General features: G+C 39.7%; 2 protein-coding genes and 1 long non-coding RNA gene across 4 annotated transcripts; 2 read left to right on the top strand and 1 right to left on the bottom strand.

Annotated features, from left to right (window-relative positions):
• Nucleotides 1–6: 6 nt before the first annotated feature.
• LOC105892099 (tapasin) lies at nucleotides 7–1,940 on the bottom strand. Of its 2 annotated transcripts, none has more exons than XM_031585633.2 (4): nucleotides 1,719–1,940; nucleotides 1,236–1,424; nucleotides 715–963; nucleotides 7–600 (listed from the first exon to the last, which is right to left on the bottom strand). In XM_031585633.2, exons 1-4 carry the CDS (start codon nucleotides 1,780–1,782, stop codon nucleotides 206–208), a joined length of 897 nt encoding a protein of 298 aa, XP_031441493.1. In that variant the 5' UTR covers nucleotides 1,783–1,940; the 3' UTR covers nucleotides 7–205. The 2 variants fall into 2 exon arrangements, with proteins under 2 accessions (XP_031441493.1, XP_031441494.1); XM_031585634.2 differs by having other exon boundaries at nucleotides 1,662–1,840.
• A 2,629-nt stretch (nucleotides 1,941–4,569) lies between these two features.
• On the top strand, nucleotides 4,570–8,492 carry LOC116224908. Its single transcript, XR_004165790.2, has 6 exons — nucleotides 4,570–4,864; nucleotides 5,065–6,843; nucleotides 7,189–7,247; nucleotides 7,476–7,599; nucleotides 7,805–7,887; nucleotides 8,074–8,492. It is a non-coding gene; the product is annotated as an uncharacterized LOC116224908 (long non-coding RNA).
• A 6,982-nt stretch (nucleotides 8,493–15,474) lies between these two features.
• Nucleotides 15,475–19,028, top strand: LOC116225086 (trypsin-3-like). The gene is made up of 2 exons (XM_042710733.1): nucleotides 15,475–15,500; nucleotides 18,508–19,028. Exons 1-2 carry the CDS (start codon nucleotides 15,475–15,477, stop codon nucleotides 18,791–18,793), a joined length of 312 nt encoding a protein of 103 aa, XP_042566667.1. The 3' UTR covers nucleotides 18,794–19,028.

Raw genomic sequence — 19,028 nt, 5'->3', positions numbered from 1 at the left:
ATGAATTTCAGTTATCAATCCTTATGTGCACGACATAGAGTAAATACTTAAGGAACCAATAACAGAATAACTAACTAGCAATACAAAGAGAATGACAAACTAACAATAACATCAACAGTCAGCATAACTAACATAACATCAACAGCACTCAACAGATGGAAAGATTTCACTACCTGTTAGTTCTGTGGCACATTATTTTGGTCCCCTATTCCTGCCCAAAACCCAGGTCACTGTCCTCACCTACTATCTCCAGGTCCAGTGCCACCTGTGCCAGCAGGTTTGGCAGGTAAACTGAGCAGATGTAGGTGCCTGAGTGGCGCACTTGAGCTTCCTCCAGAATCAGTGATGCATTTCCTGTCTCGTGCAGGGCATTGAAGTCCAACGCTGCATCCGGCTCTCCGGTGTCAGCCAGGCGGTCATTCTTTCCATCGTAAGCCAGGACCAGACGGCCTTCTCCACGGAACTGGTAGCGCCACTCCACAGAGAAGCCTGCCCCAGAGAGCGGAGAAGAGGGATCTACCCAGAAGCCACAGTCCAGCATCACCCGCTCACCCAGACGAAAGTGGACGGATGCAGTTCTACTGCTGACACTGAGGATGACTGTGAAAGGAATAGAAAAACAGGCAGAAAGAAACAGAAACAGTGTTGTAAGTAACAACATTCTACATAGCATTAAACTATTACTTTGACTTTTAACATGTCAGTATCTTTTACCATGAGGTTCTTTGGATCCTGAAGGGGCACGCATGATAGCGGAGAATACCAACTTTCCATCCAATCCTTGTGCAGCTACTGAGAACCAATCAGCTTGCAGGTGAATGGGGCTTTGGCCAGATTCAGTGAGCGAAGTAGCCCAGCGAACAGTGGACGGGTGAGGCACGAAAGGGTTAATCTCACACTGTGGCTTTGTCACAGAGCCCTCTGGTGGATGGAGAGGGGCACGGCAGAAGGAAGCAGCAGGATCTGAGAAAAAAAATACAATATTGTGTCTCAACTTATCTGAGGCCCAATAAAATGTGTCATGTGTAGTTTGTGATGTATAGGTCCTTAATATTTGAGAATGCATGACGTTTGTTTTTTCACCAAAAACTGTAGATTGCACTATCCTCACTAGTCAGGCAAAGTGATCAGGCAAGATAAGACCATCTAGCCTACCTCCTGTCTTGTCAAACTTTTACAGCACTGTGTTTCTAAGACACACACACACACACAATTCACAAAGACCATACACTCACCGGTGACATAGTAAACCCTGGACAGGTCTATGTCTGCAGGGGGGTGAAGCTGCATGAAGCTACTGTCATCGGGGTCCGTTCTGATGTACATCAGAGACTTCTCCTGTGAGACGGCTGCAGAGAAGCCACCTCTTCCCGGCTTCTCCTGCACAAACCAACACTCCATCACGGGACAACTATTATGAGACGCTATGGAGGTAAAAAAAAAAACACACACACTTTAGACAGGACTGTTTTCCAAAATTCAGTAGAAATAACGCTATAGGTGCAGTGATGTCTTCTCATTAAAGGGGTAAGGGTTAAGGTCTCGCTCAACCGGGGTACAGGTAGCATACATTACGCAATGATTCATTTAGGCTACTTTACTCAACGTTTGCTGCTCAGGTTTAGAGTACGCTAGATGTCTGAATGTACCACCATACTCACTTGAGATTTAAAGTAAGGAAACGGAACATAAGAAAACATTCAATACCAGCATCCTACCGCGTATGAAGGCTGACGCCAATGTGATGGCCAAGATCTTGTAAATAGTCCAATACTGTGTCATATTTCTTTAGGTAAATTTCGAGTCGTTTTTAAAAACTACACTACACAATGTAGCTGCACACGATAGTGCAATCGAAAAATGCAGTCAACATGTATGTGTCGGACTTCCCCTAAAAGCCCCACACTTTTAGTTTCATTTTAGGACATCAAACTGCCATGCGCGTGCTAGAATACTGATTTAGTTTAAACGCTAGGGGGAGGTATGCGTATGGATAATATTAGATCTTCAGCACGTAATGCCGTAGGGTTGCATGATTTCTCGGAACAACAAAAATCCCCCATGACAAGCCAGCATAACACAAACGTGAATAGTTATTACGGTTTTTCACGCTAGAGGTAAACGGTTCTCAGCAGAAATAGAAAGTAAAAGATGCCCTTCACCTAATTTTCTGTTAACCTATCGACATAATGTTGTTATAGCCTACAGTGGGTTACTATATAGTAGGCCTGCACATGTAGCCTACACTTTCCCCTTTCATAAGTGATGCAATTGCTAAAATATTTAAAATATATAATTTGTATACCTCTGTCATGTCTGACATATAGCCAAGACACAGAAACTGCAGTGAAATGTGTCAGTTATGTAATGTTGCTGGTATGATGTCAATTTGACTATCTCTATTTAAGGTGTGAACCACTTACCTCACCTTTTTTATACATGTTATAGCCTATAATTATGTAATTTAACTCAGATTTGAAAGACTTCCAATTTTCTGATCTTAAAAAACTCAGATACTGAGTTATGCCTTCCCATCTATTTCTCTTGCTCTCCATTCCCCCTCATGTAGGCTACGAAATTGCTGCCCCTTGAGATTTGTTGACTAGTAGGAGAATACAATATTTTGTAGTGTTTGGTCAAGAGCAGAGTTTAAGCCATCAGATGTTGCTCCAACTGTTAAATTGTTCATTTTTTTGGGTTTATGCACCGTGCTCATTAATGGCAGGGCTGCGGCCTCTTGGAAGGCACAGTGAATGATAATTGTTGATAGCTATTTCGACCAAAAGTGCATATGTCGGAGAATCAGGCCTAACCAAGAATTTAATGACAAAACAAATCTGCAAGTTTCCATTGACACCTTTTAACCCAAAACTACAGCTTTATGTGGTATGTGTGCAAAAAATGCCTGATCCACTCTCGATAAACATGTAAGACTGTTCTGGGCAGAGTTATCAAACTGGAGCATGTCTTTCATATCAAACATATGGAAGTTTTATGTTGATGAAAAATACAAACACTGCACTGTCTCCTCTTTGTCATCTGCAATTACCATTGTCATCTGATACAAGTACTGATTCCAACATTTCAACCATTGTATATTAAAAACAAGGGGTTTTATTTGAGGACAAAATCCCATCAAAACAGCTTCTACACAGGATGACTTCAGATAACATGCCTAAACTTCCTTTTATGCAAAAGAGCATTGTGAATTTGTTAACGGTCAGTGTTTAATGATGTTTGAAGAAAACTGTGTCAGTGTTGTGAAATAAAATCGGAGGTTGAGGGAAGTGTATGAAGTGGGGGTGTATGAGCTTTATAAAAACACATACATGGTTTATATTGCTTTGGTGTGCTCTATCATGTCTCACTCATTACTTTGCCTCTCGAGGCTGGAAGTAAACATTGAAAATGCCGTCTTTCATTGTGTTTGACTTCTGACGTCTGTATAAACTTTTGCACACTGTACTTTCATACAAAACAGTCATGCGCAAAGTGAAGTATAGTGAGAAGGAAGTAATCAACAGACTGGGTCTATAAAAGCCATGTTAGAGTGTTGCTGTCAGGAATCGCAAGCTTGCTACATTTTTTCCCCTATATGGATGACCTATTATATGACTTATGTCCTAATATATACGTATAACCGTATGAAATGTTCGGAGAGTCTTTTGGGGTGTATGACCTCCCTTAATTCTGGTGTTACACTTCATTTGCCACTAGAAATAATGTGAAATTACTTAAACTTTCAACATCCACCTGCAAATGACTGATAATGACCACCTTCTGTTAAACCCAGTATAAATAAGTACATAAGGCTTTACCCATCTGATTTATTCCGGTATAAAATAAGTGATCATCTTCGATAGAGGACATTTCAAGATGATTGTTAGGATACCAATAGTTTTATGTCGCCTGAAAATGCCTGTGCCATGCAGCATGACACCAAAATATTTTTGGTAAGTGGTAGTAGGTGAGTCTGTGCATGCATGGTAGGAAATAACTTGTGTCAATAACTTGTGCTGGTCTGTGAAGCAAACTGTTTATGTGTGTTCTCTGTGTGGGTATTGATTTGATCGCTGACCTCTAAAACAGCAGACACTTTACCCTCCAAGCCTGATACCCTCCTATTGCCTGACTGCATTACATACATGTAAAGCTGAACTCCAGCTCCTCAACCTCTGATCCTCCACAAGGTTCTCAGGCAGCTTTTACAGGCTACAGTAAGGTTCTCACTTGTGTTAAAACTTGTTTTTCTTATTATCAATGATTTATTTTTTCAAATATTTTTTTTATTAAAGATGTTCTTGCTTGGATAGTTTTATTATTAATGATGTTATTGCTTGGATAGGTTTATTATTAATGTTATTGCTTTGGATAGGTTTTGTTTTGATTGATGAAGTTTTGTCTTCCAGTCATCTGCATTCTGTCATCATGAAGAAGCTGCTACTTATCACAGTCTTCCTGGCAGTTCTTGCTGTCGGTAGTAACGCTGACAACGATGTTGCTCAATGAAACAAACCGTCTTCAGATTCTCAGAAAGTCTGTGGCACCATGTCTCCCATTTAGTTATGAGTGATATATGAGTGTACGCAACATCTGTGTTAATAAAACTATTAAGCAGATTCTGAAAATACTATTCTTGGAACTTTACATCCATCTAATGAAACCAATGCCACATAGATTGTATTGGTTTGTGCAGACATTTTAACTCCTCGTGCCGAATCTCTTCCAAAGGTGTGGAGAGTTTCCGTGTCTCAAGGCAGGCGGACACCCAATCCCTCATGGAGTCTCTGTGGTCTGTGTATGACCAGGCCATGGAACATACCGGCAAGGCAGTTGGAGAAGAGAACCTTGCTGCATCTTTCAAGTATGTCTTGGCCAAAGTGTTCCTCCACTCTCTTCTGTACAACTAAAAAAGAAAGACAAATACTGACTGTTGTAGACCAGGCAAACAGTTGAAGTTTGTTGTAAACTATATGATTTTACATGTTTAAAATTCAGTTAAAATAAGTGAGACTAGCGCCCCAAGATTAAGATGATGAATCAAATTGTGTTTTCTTGTCTCAGAATGGCCACTGATACGGCAGTCAGTATGAGAACTGCAGCAAGAGGGCTCCTAGATACCTTCTTCAATAGACTGTAAAGGTACCTCAGGACATATAGTAAGTCTGCTCTTTGTTTGAGTAGAGTAGGTCGGTATTTGCCTGGATGTAGCCAAAAGACTAATGCAGCCAAGTCTTTCTCTATAGATCAGATGGTATATAGGATGTTTTTCCAGACAAATGAATGGCTGTTATGAAGAATAACAAATAAAGGTGAAAAACATCACTGGCGAATTTACCTGTAGTCTAATTATATTATATATGAAAGCCATGCTTAAATTAAGAGGGTTTATGCCTCATCCATTTCTCAGTCCATTTATTAGTTCTCAGAAACCTTCTACCACTCTTTGTAGTTAGGGTCCTATTCTCTCCATTCCAAGGCCAACAATTGATCACGTCTGAATGGGAGTGGCCATCCTCCTCCCCCAGTAACAACATGGTTTAGTCGCCAGGGCAACGTGTCCTTCAGATCACAGAATCAATCTGAAGAGAATCTTTGCACAGAACAAAGGTGGGACGATCATGTGTCGTGTACTCATGCTTGTTTTCCCTGTACTTCATTTATAACCCCATAAACGTATGCAATTCATATGTGAATCATTTTTTGTGTAGCATTTCCATGTGTGTAGTCACACAAGAAAACATCAGTAAACCGTTCAACTGTGTTTTAAAACTGTGAGTCGTAAATGCAGAAATTCGGCTCTTTACAGGGATGTCAGGGCCAAGCCCATTAGCAGTCACCATGGTAATGTTATCAAAATCAGTATGAAGTTTGTAAAGATTTTTAAACATTCATGTGCATTTACATTAAGTTACCCGTGAAATTATGCAGTCACTTTGAATTTTTGGATACGGGCCACCTACAAGACAAATGACAATATGATTGTGGGGACCATTAGAGTCCGCATTACATTTTCAAAGGATACAACATCACTTCCTGTATAGTTCCAGTGCCATATGACGGTCAGATGTCGGTCAGAAAATTCATGACATATATAAAGAATACATATGGGGGATGTATGATTTTTGCTTTTTACAGATTTCTCTTGGGGTCAAATGAATGTGGCTGTTTTCGGACATGCTCGGGACAGTGTCTTAAGTCCATCTACCAATTTTTATGTTAAGCAGAGTTGCTGAGATACGACCTGACTTCTTGATATTATGGCTGTAGATTTCAGTTGGCAACACATTGCCACAAACATATATCTCATTATCAACATGATTCTTAGTCTGGAGATCATCTTTGCTAAACCTACTGAAGACTTGAAAAAATGTATGAGTTGGTTATGATGGAAATTGATGTCATTGGATACTTTGAAATCGACTTGACCTAAGAAATGTTATGGTACCGGTTCCAACATTACATGTGTGTACGCACCTCTAAATATAACTGTATGACCTATTGTTACAGCTAGAACGATTACAGGTGGAAGTCAAACTTGAAAAGATTTAAAGGACTGTACCCAACAAAACGTTTTACCATACAGTTCTAGGGGATGCCATAGACAGGCAGTGGAGAGTTGTTCTCCTTTAAGCAAACAGCCTCTGTATGTCCATGTGCTCTGTTGATATTGATTTGATTGCTGACCTGTAGACCAGTTGCTGCCCTGCCTATGACATGACTGCACTTTACTCTCTGGGCCTGTCTCTGTCCTACCGGCTGCACTGCATAAAGCTGACCTCCTCCACACAGTGCTGTTGCAGATCCTGCAAACTCAACTCAGATACTCACCAAAGCTCCAAGGTACTTCAAAAAGCTATTCATTCATATCACAAGCAACGCTCCTATGTTTATGCACGCACGCACACACACACAGCTATTCCTTTCTTCTGCAGTAGTGTGTCTATATATTTACATTTTAAGTAAAAACGAATCATGTCATTTTGAAAGCCTCCTTACTTTACAGCATCATTTCATTTCTAATGTGCCTCTTTTCACTGTAGTGTATATATAGTACATGTGTGTGTTTGTATCTCTCTCTCTCTCTCTCTCTCTCTCTCTTTATATATATATAAATGTGTGTGTGTGTATTTGATTCATTGATTGTATGGCATGTTTATTTGTTTGTTCAAATCTTGCCTGTTGCAGGGGTCTCACCATGACCAAGCTACTATTCATCTCAGCCTTCCTGGCAGTACTTGTCATCAGTAAGTTCTGCTCTCATGACTCCCATATTAAGTGTTATTCTTCTTCTGGAAACACAACATGGTGTGTATTTTCATTACTATGTGTGTGTGAGAGGGAGAGAGAGAGAGAGAGAGAGAGAGAGAGAGAGAAAGCATGTGCACATGCACACGTGTGTTTGTTTGACTGTTTCTCAATAAACTGCAAAATACTACACATGCAGTAATCAAGGTGCTCTGTGCTCTCTGAAGGTGTGGTGGGTTTTCGTGTTCCAAGGGGTGCTGAGTGGGTACCCCACGTGAAATCAATACATGACCAGTCCATGGACCTGGCTGGCCAGATAGTTGGAAAAGAGAACCTTGAAGCTGCTCTAGAGTATGTTTATCAGCAAGTATTTCTTCAATGTCCTCCGTGTTTCTGTAATAGCATAGTTTAATGTTGGAGCTGAAAGTACCATTTCCATTGGTAATAAAATGAGGGAATCATACTGTGATTTTTGATTTGTAATATAATTCAGGCCAATGATGTAAGCTCAAGTAGAGATGTTCTTTTGACCTATTTGTCTTATTTTGTCTCCCAGTACAACAACAGAAACAACTTTTAGTCTGGTAGGTGCAACAGCTAAGCTTGCAGAGGACATTTTCAAAGCTCTCTTTAAAAACTGTAAGTGACATTTTATAATTTATAAGTTAAGCAGGTCATTATTTTGTTATTTTTTAAATGGCATGGAAAACCCACATGCAAAAGAAAAATGAATGGATGGATGAATGAATGTTGTATTTGATCATATATGGCTGCATATGTGTGTTACATAAAATGAAAATGATTTTTTTGTAAATGTCATTTTAGAATTGCTTCACTGTCTGTGACCTCCCCATCTGCGTGGAATGAACACATTGCTCATCAGTCTTTTACGAAGTCCAACCATTGTGTGGAGGCTAAACTGACCAAGAACAAAAGGAGTTTTTTCTCTCTTTACTTGTGTACTAAAAATGATCTGATGGACAGCATGGCGTGGCCATTTTTCCTTGACTCTTGAAATGTACCATCCCACATTCAATCCCACAAGACATTTTAAATGCTGTATCAAAAGTGATCCTACAGTAATAAACATCTTTCTTGATTGGTGAAAGTTCACGCCTCCTCCATGTTTTCTATCTGCTATTTTGGAACCAGTTCCCACTTCACCACCTCTCCTGTGAGGATGCAAAACTGCAAAGCTTGTTTGTTTTCCACACAGACTTAATAAAACCTGATTCTGAATGCGACTTTTGCTTCCTTTTTAACAAAACATTACTGGGCCATTTTGTTAACATGTCAGTGTATACTGATACAATAAGCTTCCTAAGTTACCATTAGAATCTCCCTGCAATACCCCCTTATCTACAGTGTTTTTTTATTGATTGATTGAATGATTTAAAACAATGGTACCCTTTACTGGATTTTCCACAAAATATTGCTAGTCTTTTCTCATATCTATGAGGCAATATCTAAGCACTGCTGATATGTAGATTTGGTATGTACAATATTTTCCCAACTATATAGAGACATCAGCTTTCTATCCCCTTTTAATTGATTTAAAATGACTTACAGTACTGCTATGGAAGGCGTCCAGTAACTGATCACATACAAATACTTGTTCTCCTGTAAGCAAACAGCCTCTGTGTTTCCATGTGCTCTGTTAATATTGATTTGATTGCTGACCTGTAGACCAGTTGCTGCCCTGCCTATGACATGACTGCACTTTACTCTCTGGGCCTGTCTCTGTCCTACCGGCTGCACTGCATAAAGCTGACCTCCTCCACACAGTGCTGTTGCAGATCCTGCAAACTCAACTCAGATACTCACCAAAGCTCTAAGGTACTTAAAAAAGCTATTCATTCATATCACAAGCAACGCTCCTATGTTTATGCACACACACACACACACACACACACACACACACACACGCACATACACACACACTACTATGTAAAGGTTTTAGGCATTTGTTTTAATAGTTATTCTTTTTTTGGCATGGAAAGCCCACAAAAATGAATACATATTGTATTTGATCATATATGCATGCCTATGTGTGTTACATTAAATGAAAATTATTTTTTGTAAATGTCATTTTAGAACGGCTTCACTGTCTGTGACCTCCCCATCTGTGTGGAATGAACACATTGCTCATCAGTCCTTTACGAAGTCCAACCATTGTGTGGAGGCTAAACTGAACAAGAACAAAAGGAGTTTTTCCCCCTCTTTACTAAAAATTATCTCTGTATGGTGGCCATTTTTGTTTGACTCTTGAAATGTACCATCCTACATTCAAAGACATTTTAAATTCCTCAAGACTTTTGAAATGCAAGTATGAAGAATTGTACTGTCTTAATTAAGTTAGACCATGTACAGAAAGTGATGTGGTACTGAGGTTAAGAATCAAACCTTTAAATACTGTGAAATATCAATAATAATAAATATACTTACAATGAACCATATAAGATGGCTGAATGTATCATCTGAACTCTAACAAGAGTAGCTCCTAGTGGTCACATGTTGTAAGCATGTTTCACACTTTGTATTTGTATTTCTATACTTTGCCCCTGCAAAAACCACAGTATATTTTTAAAATGTATATTTACTATTATGAATATTTTGTGAATATGCTAAATAAGTTATATATTGCAGTATGTTTGGTAAAACATGATAGAAAATGTATTAATAATAGAAAGTTATCTGTGATATCTTCAGGTTACTGTGGATGTACCTCTCAAATTAAAAACCAATTCATGCATCTATCTGATTTGTTGGTCCTTGATAGAGTGATAACACAGTCATGAAACACGGTTATAACTGGCAAAAAAGACATTCCATCAAAATAGGCCTCTTTACAGTTAGCTGGGATTTGAGTGCACTTTGCATTGTTTGGTCTGATCTGGTGCCATACACCTAGTTTACGGTTCACGGAGGAACAAGTTAAACAGCTTTGATTGGATGCCGTAATCAGGTGAATGACTTCACTGTAGCTTTCAATATTTGCAATGTTGACCAACACCACACATAGACACACGTTCATGTACACAGAGACTAAGGGGAAAATTCTGATATTCAGACAGGATCTGTGGAAGACTGCAGGTAAGTATCAATGCATGACATTTAAATGGAGTCTTTGTCTATAACGCATGCACTTTATTACACTGATAACAATTGTGTTGAAACTAGCATGGGTCATTTGACTATTTCCCCTGTGTGTGTGTGTGTGTTCCCTGTGTGTGCCTGAGGTTGTCATCTCTGTAGCCATGAAGAACCTTTTGGCTGTTGTTATCATCGCAGCTTTTGCACTGTGTAAGAACTGTGTGTAAAAATCTGCATGTTGATGGCAAAACCTGTTAATACTGGTTTCTGGTTCTCTTTGCATGTCACTGTTGGTGTGTGTACTCAAGAGAGAAATAGTGCACACATAGGAGAGAATGTATAAGTGTTTGTTACTATATTACTGAGTTTGTGTAATTAAGGGACTGAAGTTCAAAATGAGCCTGCTCCTAGTCCAAATCTTGTAAACACTTTTCTGATCCCACTCAAATCAGTGGAGAGTAATTAAGTAAGTGAACAAATAAGTATGTGAATGAATTAGTGCCTCAATGACTTGAGTGAGTGAGTGAATGAGTGCCTGAATGACTTGAGTGAGCGAGTGAATGAGTGCCTGAAAGACTGAGTGAGTGAGTGAATGAATGAATGAATGAATACCCTCATTGTTGTTTGCTGGCAGGCGTGGAGAATCTCCCCATCTCATCTGACTCCTCAGAGGAGGCAGTGGACCCTCTGGGAGCCGCCATTAGCAGGCCTTTCTACGACCTCTGGGACCGCACTCTGGACAAGACGGCAGAGTCTCTGCTTAAAAAACTGCAGCAATCTCTGGGGTCAGTAACACATAATTTAAGATACTTCCGATCAGGTTATGACCTTACCATGTGCTGTGCTGCCCACTGATCTTGCTCTGCCATTGCTAATGCTAATCTGCAACTAAGAGGCTAGTTTTGCGCCGTATTCGAATTATGTGGGACCAGTGTTTACCATGAAAGTCTATACTGTAATAAACATGATCCTACAGTAATAAACATCATTCTTTATTGCTAAAGGTACTGATAGGCACGCCTCCACCATGTTGTACAAGTGTGGGCCAGCCTCCATTGTTGCGCTTTAAAAGAATATTTTTGTTCCCTGCAGAATCATGTTCAACAACCGGAGCTCTGCTTTTCTGTCGGCTATTTTGATTTAAAAGACTAGTACCCTTTGCTGGATTTTCCACAAAAGATTGGGAGGCTTTTTTCATATCTATGATGCAATGTCTAAGCACTGCTGATGAGTACATTTAGTTTGTACAATATTTTTCCAACCATATAGAGACATCAGCTTTCTATCCCATTTTAATTGATTTAAAATGACTTACAGTATTGCTATGGAAGGTGTCCAGTAACTGATCACATAAAATTACAAGACAATTTTAGGGAGAGGAAAGTGAGTTCTATCTGAGACCACGAGAAGAGACACACTAATAATCTAATAAACTAATAGTCAGACTTCTTATAGACAATTATCACAAAGCAGTCATAGCAAAACATACAGTCAGTCTCATCAGTAATGGTGCTTTCTAGATTATATGGCTGAGTGTGGCGTGGTTCTTCCTCCACACTCTAAGCCAACTCAGCTGATCCTCTTAGAGTGCAACACACGCCACACCTGAGGCAGTTTCATAACTCTGCTCTGCCCTCCAAATCACCAGGGAAACAGAATGAGTGTAAGGCTTCTAGAACGGATTGACTGGACTGTGTAAGGCTTCTAGAACGGATTGATTTCTGTTGCCCCTATTCTCAACCTCTGATGTCACCACGACTTGTCACAACGACTTACACCAGTGAGAGAACTTTGAGCCAGTGAAATAAATAAGGACAGTGGAAAAGGATGTGAACAGTATAATACTGTTTCGATTATGCCGAAAGGCTGTTGATATTTGAACTCAACAGCCAATCAAATTACACCCCTCCCTTCTGTGCCTCTGACACAATGTCTTAATTGGCTAGAATTGTTAAAATTGTACGAATACATTTTATCTTTAATTTAACACACGTATATGGCTGTTTGGTTTCTCTTTTGCCATCCTGTCTTCCACCAGACCATCATCATTTAAACCTTTCTGACCTTACCGGTAGTACCTCTGCTTACCATGGTTGTTTTGGACCTCTGATCAGAATGAAAGAATTCAGAGGGAACTGTAAAAGGCCTAAGAATAGCTTTTCTGTCAGTTAAATGCAGAATGGCTCGAATAGAAAAACCCCAAAGACATTTAATAAAAACAAAACAAAATTGTTTAAAGTCTTTCACATTGCAAAATGATATAAAACTTGTACTTTCACTTTAGAAGTTCACCAATTTCCACTAACTTGCAAGTCTGCTATCTCAACTTGCATGTCAGAGGTTCAATGTCCTCCCTGTTTCTGTAAGAGCACAGTTTAATGTCCTCCCTGTTTCTGTAAGAGCATAGTTTAATGTTGGAGCTGAAAGTACCATTTCCATTGGTAATACAATGAGGGAATCATACTGTGATTTTTCATTTGTAATATAATTCAGGCCAATGATGTAAGCTCAAGTAGAGATGTTCTTTTGACCTATTTGTCTTATTTTGTCTCCCAGAACGGCAGCTAACACAACACTATGGCTGGCACGTGCGACCTCTGATCTTGCAGAGAACATCTTCCAAGCTCTCTTTACAAACTGTAAGTGATATTGTATAATTTATAAATTAAGCAGGTAATTCTTTTTTTTTTATGGCATGGAAAGCCCACAAAAATGAATACATATTGTATTTGATCATATATGCATGCATATGTGTATTACATAAAAGGAAAATTATTTTTTTGTAAATGTCATTTTAGAACGGCTTCACTGTCTGTGACCTCCCCATCTGCGTGGAATGAACACATTGCTCATCAGTCTTTTACAGTCCAACCATTGTGTGGAGGCTAAACTGACCAAGAACAAAAGGAGTTTTTTTCCCTCTTTACTTGTGTACTAAAAATTATCTGATGAACTGCATGGTAGCCTTTTTTCCCCACATTTAAACCCACAAGACTTTTGAAATGCAAGTATAAAGAATTACACTGCCATAGCTAATTAAGTTAAACCATGTACTGAAGGTGATGTGGTACTGAGGTTAAGAATCAAACCTTTAAACACTGTGAAATATCAATAATAATAAATATACTTACAATTAACCACATATTATAATCATATTTTGCCCCTGCAAAAAAACACAGTATATTTTGAAAAAGTATATTTAGTATTATGAATATTTTGTGAATATGCTAAATCAGTTATATATGGCAGTGTGTTTGGTAAATTATGATAGAAAATGTATTATCAATAGAAGGTTTTCTGTGATATCTTCAGGTTACTGTGGATGTACCTCTCAAATTGAAAACCAATTCATGCATTTATCTGATGCGTTGTTTCTTGATAGAGTGGTAACGGTCATGAAACACAGTTATAACTGGCAGCAAAGAAGAAATTCCATCAAAATAGGCCTTTTACAGTTGACTGGGATTTGAGTGCACTTCACATTGTTTGGTCTGATCTGGTGCCATACACCTAGTTTGCGGTTCACTGGGGAACAAGTTCAACAGCTTTGATTGGATGCCGTAATCAGGTGAATGACTTCAATATTTGCAGTGTTGACCAACACCACACATAGACACACGTTCATGTACACACAGACTAAGGGGAACAATCTGACATTCAGACAGGATCTGTGGAAGACTGCAGGTAAGTGTCAATGCATGACATTTTAATGGAGTCTTTGTCTTTAATGCATGCACTTTATTACACTTTATTACACTGATAACAATTGTGTTGAAGCTAGCATGGGTCATTTGACTATTTCCCCTGTATGTGTGTGTGTGTGTGTGTGTGTTCCCTGTGTGTGCCTGAGGTTGTCATCTCTGTAGCCATGAAGAACCTTTTGGCTGTTGTTATCATCGCAGCTTTCGCACTGTGTAAGAACTGTGTGTAAAAATCTGCATGTTGATGGCAAAACCATTGTTAATACTGGTTTCTGGTTCTCTTTGCATGTCACTGTTGGTGTGTGTACTCAAGAGAGAAATAGTGCACATATAGGAGAGAATGTATGAGTGTTTGTTACTATATTACTGAGTTTGTGTAATTAAGGGACTGAAGTTCAAAATGAGCCTGCTCCTAGTCCAAATCTTGTAAACACTTTTCTCATCCCACTCAAATCAGTGGAGAGTGATTAAGTAAGTGAACAAATAAGTATGTGAATTAATTAGTGCCTGAATGACTTGAGTGAGTGAGAATGAGTGCCTGAAAGACTGAGTGAGCGAGTGAATGAGTGCCTGAATGATTTGATTGAGCGAGTGAATGAATGCCCTCACTGTTGTTTGCTGGCAGGCGTGGATAATCTCCCCATCTCATCTGACTCCTCAGAGGAGGCAGTGGACCCTCTGGGAGCCGCCATTAGCAGGCCTTTCTATGACCTCTGGGACCGCACTTTAGACAGGACGGCAGAGTCTCTGAGTACAAAACTGCAGCAATCTCTGGGGTAAGTAACACATAATTTTAACTGACTCCGATCAGGTTATGACCTTACCATGGGCTGTGCTGCCCACTGACCTTGCTCTGCCATTGCTAATGCTAATCTGCAATTAAGGGGCTAGTGGTATTAGAATTATTTGGGACCAGTGTTTACCTTGAAAGGCTATACCGTAATAAACGTGATCCTACAGTAATAAACATCATTCTTGATTGGTAAAAGTACTGATAGGCACGCCTCCTCCATGTTGTACAAGTGTGGGCCAGCCTCCATTTTTGCGCTATAAAAGAATATTCTGTTCCCTGCAGAATCATGTTCAACAACCTGAGCTCCGCTTTTCTGTCGGCTATTTTGGAACCAGTTCCCACTTCACCACCTCTCCTATGAGGATGCAAAACTGCAGAGCTTGTTTGTTTTCCACACAGACTTAATAAAACCTTATTCTGAATGCGACTTTTGTTTCATTTTTACAAAACATTCCTCTGCCATTTGTTAACATATTAGTGTATACTGATTAAATAAGCCTTCCAGGTTACCATCAGAATTTCCTTGCAATTCCCCCCTAATCTCCAGTGTTTTTTTTCTTATTTGTATTATGATTTGAAAGATGGGTTCCCTTTGCTGGACTTTCCACAAAACATTGGGAGGCTTTTTTCATATCTATGATGCAATATCTAAGCGCTGCTGATAGGTACATTTAGTATGTACAATATTTTTCCAACCATATAGAGACATCAGCTTTCTATTCCATTGATTTAAAATGACTTGGAACGGATTGATTTCTGTTGCCCCTATTCTGACCTCTGATGTCACCACGACTTGTGTCTCTAGCCATGAGGAATAGTCTCTGTATACCAGTGAGAGAACTTTGAGCCAGTGAAATAAATAAAGACAGTGAGAGAACTTTGAGCCAGTGAAATAAATCAAGACAGTGAAATAAATCAAGACATTGGAAAGGATGTAAACAGTATAATACGATAGTTTCGATTATGCCAAAAGATTGTTGATATTTGCGCTTAACAGCCAATCGTATTACACCGCTCCCTTCTGTGCTCCTGACACAATGTCTTAATTGGCTGGAATTGTACGATTACATGTTTTTTTGGAGCGCGCACACACTAAACGGACAGCTAGAGGACCGTTGGGGACCAATATGCTGATTTGCATCTTTAATTTAACTCAAGGATATGGCTGTTTGGCTTCTCTTTTGCCATCCTGTCTTCCACCAGACCATCATCATTTAAACCTTTCTGACCTTACCGGTAGTACTTCTAGGTGATAGCATATGTGTCACATGGTTCTCTACTACAACACCTCCCAACCATATCATCATATCTGTTTACATGTTTGCTCTCTGAAGCGTCTTTGTGGTCCATGAAAAGCGCCATACTAATCGATCGTATTATTATTATCATTAGGCTGCTTCCGACGGACGCGTACATAGCCGTGTTCCTCTGCGACGAATGCATGCAGCATGTTATAGATTCCGCAATCCCAAATACTTCACTTACTTGTGGGGGTTAAAGTTGGCGCCAGATGACCACCAGGGGGGTATTCGTCGTAGCTCGCTAAACAGTTTAGCGAGCTAATTTTCAGGCTAAGATAAAAAACGCCCCTCTTTTTGGTTCGTGGAAGCAACTTTTGATAAATCACCATAGTTACATATCGATTAGCACTAACCTGCTCCAGGGCAGGCTAACTTAAGTGTAGCTGGATAAGCTTGCCACACCCCCGGAAAAAGGAGGGATCCCATTGACCAAGGACTGATATTAGAGTTAGATTAGCGGAGGGAGAGAGTTCTTTGCGATCGCCAAGATCCATTATTCTTGTATGAGCGCTACCGATTCAGCCGACAAGGAATCATTAATTTACAAGACCTTCTCGAGTCATTTATTGCAAACACCACATTGACTGTCTTGCGCTTTTTTGCGAGTGGTACATTTTTGTAGTGTCGGTGATGCGGAGAACAAAGCACTCATAATTATATGAGTGTTATTAGTACACCATAGCACATCATTATTGTAGAAAATGATTACGGTGGACTCATGATAAGAATAGAGAGAAATACAGACAATTTATTTTCACTGCTTCAATTTATTGTATTTGTTATTAATACATTTAGTCATTTAACAGACGCTTTTATTCAAAGCGACTTCCAAGGAAATGTAAAACTACATCGAGGAAGGAGGGGAGGGGATTTGAGCAAGCAACCATGCAGACTCAAACCGGTAGAGATAACCTCTGTACCAGCTGACACTTGCCGTCATGTATTCATACATAGATATCACCCTATAAACATCCCAACACACCTTGCTCTCACAGCGGTGGTGGTGTTGAATTTTGCCATGATTATGGTCTTGTATTCTTCATAAGCGTTCATGTTCATCTCCTACTCGCCAGCGGAGAAAAAAAGAGCCCTTTTCTTTGAGTTTAGAACCATTATACCGTTAGAAAATCATGGTTTTGGTGATCGACCTTTCCTGCCTTTTGAAGTAGGACGTGCACGCGCAAACGCCATGATAACTTTAGCCTGCTTGAAATTAACCACATGATTTGGATGCGGGTCAGCCGTTAACGAACCGATATTTGCTGTTCTCAATCAGCTCGCTAATCTTAACGGGCTAAAAGGCCAATTGATTAACTTAGCTTCAATCCTACGACGAACGTACCCCAGGTCACCACTACCATGACAAATTAAACTAAACATAAATAGTTCAATACATTCTAAACTAAAGAGGGCAAATTAGAATAGCAGATGGAATGAACTAAAACAGTCAAAGAGTCAGAAATGCTTTCAAAAAGTATATATTATTTCAGGTCACAATCAATAAAAACATAGAAGCTTATGTATACCTGGCTAGCACAAACAGACTGCTCGTCCTAGGCTAGAATCTCTGATATTTTAAGGCGGATCCAGAAAATCCCCAAAAGAGACCGCCTTCATTAATGTTACACATCTAACAAGACCGTTCCACCTTAAATCTTAAACGGTGAAAAGATTCAGGCCCCTTTTAAAAGTGAATGAAACAAAACAGTAGGCACTCAAAACCACAATAATCAGAGCTAGATCAGTGTATCTTCGTACAATAAAACTCTTAAAGAACAGGCAAAAATGCAAACAAAACTATGCTGGAAAAGCCATAAGCAAAACCAAAATCCGGGCAAGCCAGCACAGCAGACCAGGTGTAGCATGGCTAGCACTCTCAGTAGAGGTGTAGGGTTGATCTCTTTGACCACGGCGTTTTATATTATTTAATATTATTATCACACAATAAATTAAATTAAGAACGCAGAATTAAATTAAATAACAATAATAAATAAACTATTATTTTCTTGGGGGTGCTATGGCTAATCCAGGGGGAGCTATAGCACCCCCTGGCGCCGCCCCTGAGTATTAGCACAGGGTTGAAACTGCAGTACATTGTATATTCTCCCAGGAACAAAGGTCATTTTACCATATATAATATTTATCCAAGTAAACAACTCCATAATTAACACTTACTCTGTTAGAGTTATCAGTTGCTACAGGTTACTCTGACTGAAAGCCTGGCTAGCATGTGCAAACTCTGTCTCTGTAAGAAAACAGCTCCTTTACTCTGTTAGAGTTGTCATTCTGATTGAAAGCCTGTTTTAGCATTAGCTCATGCTAACTCTTAACTCATAACTAACTAAGCCCAGCTCATCACTCTCCTCTGAAGTCGCATCCAGGTGCGCCTTGGTGAGCACAGCCTGTCCTCCAACGAGGGCACCGAACAGTTCATCGACTCCGCCAAAATCATCAAGCACCCCAACTACAACGACTACAACCTGGACAAGGACATCATGCTCATCAAGCTGAGCCGCCCGGCTGCACTCAACAGCTACGTCCAGACTGTGGCCCTGCCCAGCAGATGCCCCGTAGCCGACGAGGGCTGCATGGTGTCCGGATGGGGCAACACTACTGTAGCTGACCCTGATGGATCAGCTGCCAAGATATGGCCGTAGGTGATGGACATTTAAATTGCATAGATTAATTAATCATTTTTATTTATGAGTTTGTGATCTCATTTGTTGGTGTGCAAAGTTGGGTGGATTTAATGAATTTGTGCGTTAGTCTGGTGACCCTTTGTGTCACGTGACCTTACCTGGTTATATGACCTGGAAGGGCTCTGGCACATCGGACTCGAAAGACTGAGAGAACACGCACTAATTATGTTCCCAATCAATCTACTGCTGGTTT

Source organism: Clupea harengus, chromosome 19, assembly GCF_900700415.2.
Source record: "Clupea harengus chromosome 19, Ch_v2.0.2, whole genome shotgun sequence".
Lineage (NCBI taxonomy): Eukaryota > Metazoa > Chordata > Actinopteri > Clupeiformes > Clupeidae > Clupea > Clupea harengus.
This window is presented reverse-complemented; position numbering and strand designations above follow the sequence as displayed.

What these genes read in the sequence shown, in the direction of transcription:
- LOC116225086 (XM_042710733.1), top strand. Translation starts at nt 15,475, where the DNA reads ATGCAATATCTAAGCGCTGCTGATAG. An exon ending in TATCTAAGCGCTGCTGATAG is followed by an intron (nt 15,501 to 18,507) that starts GTACATTTAGTA and finishes TCTCCTCTGAAG; the next exon opens with TCGCATCCAGGTGCGCCTTG.
- LOC105892099 (XM_031585633.2), bottom strand. Translation starts at nt 1,782, where the DNA reads ATGACACAGTATTGGACTATTTACAAGATCTTGGCCATCACATTGGCG. An exon ending in GGCGTCAGCCTTCATACGCG is followed by an intron (nt 1,425 to 1,718) that starts GTAGGATGCTGG and finishes TTACCTCCATAG; the next exon opens with CGTCTCATAATAGTTGTCCC. An exon ending in CAGGGTTTACTATGTCACCG is followed by an intron (nt 964 to 1,235) that starts GTGAGTGTATGG and finishes TTTTTTTCTCAG; the next exon opens with ATCCTGCTGCTTCCTTCTGC.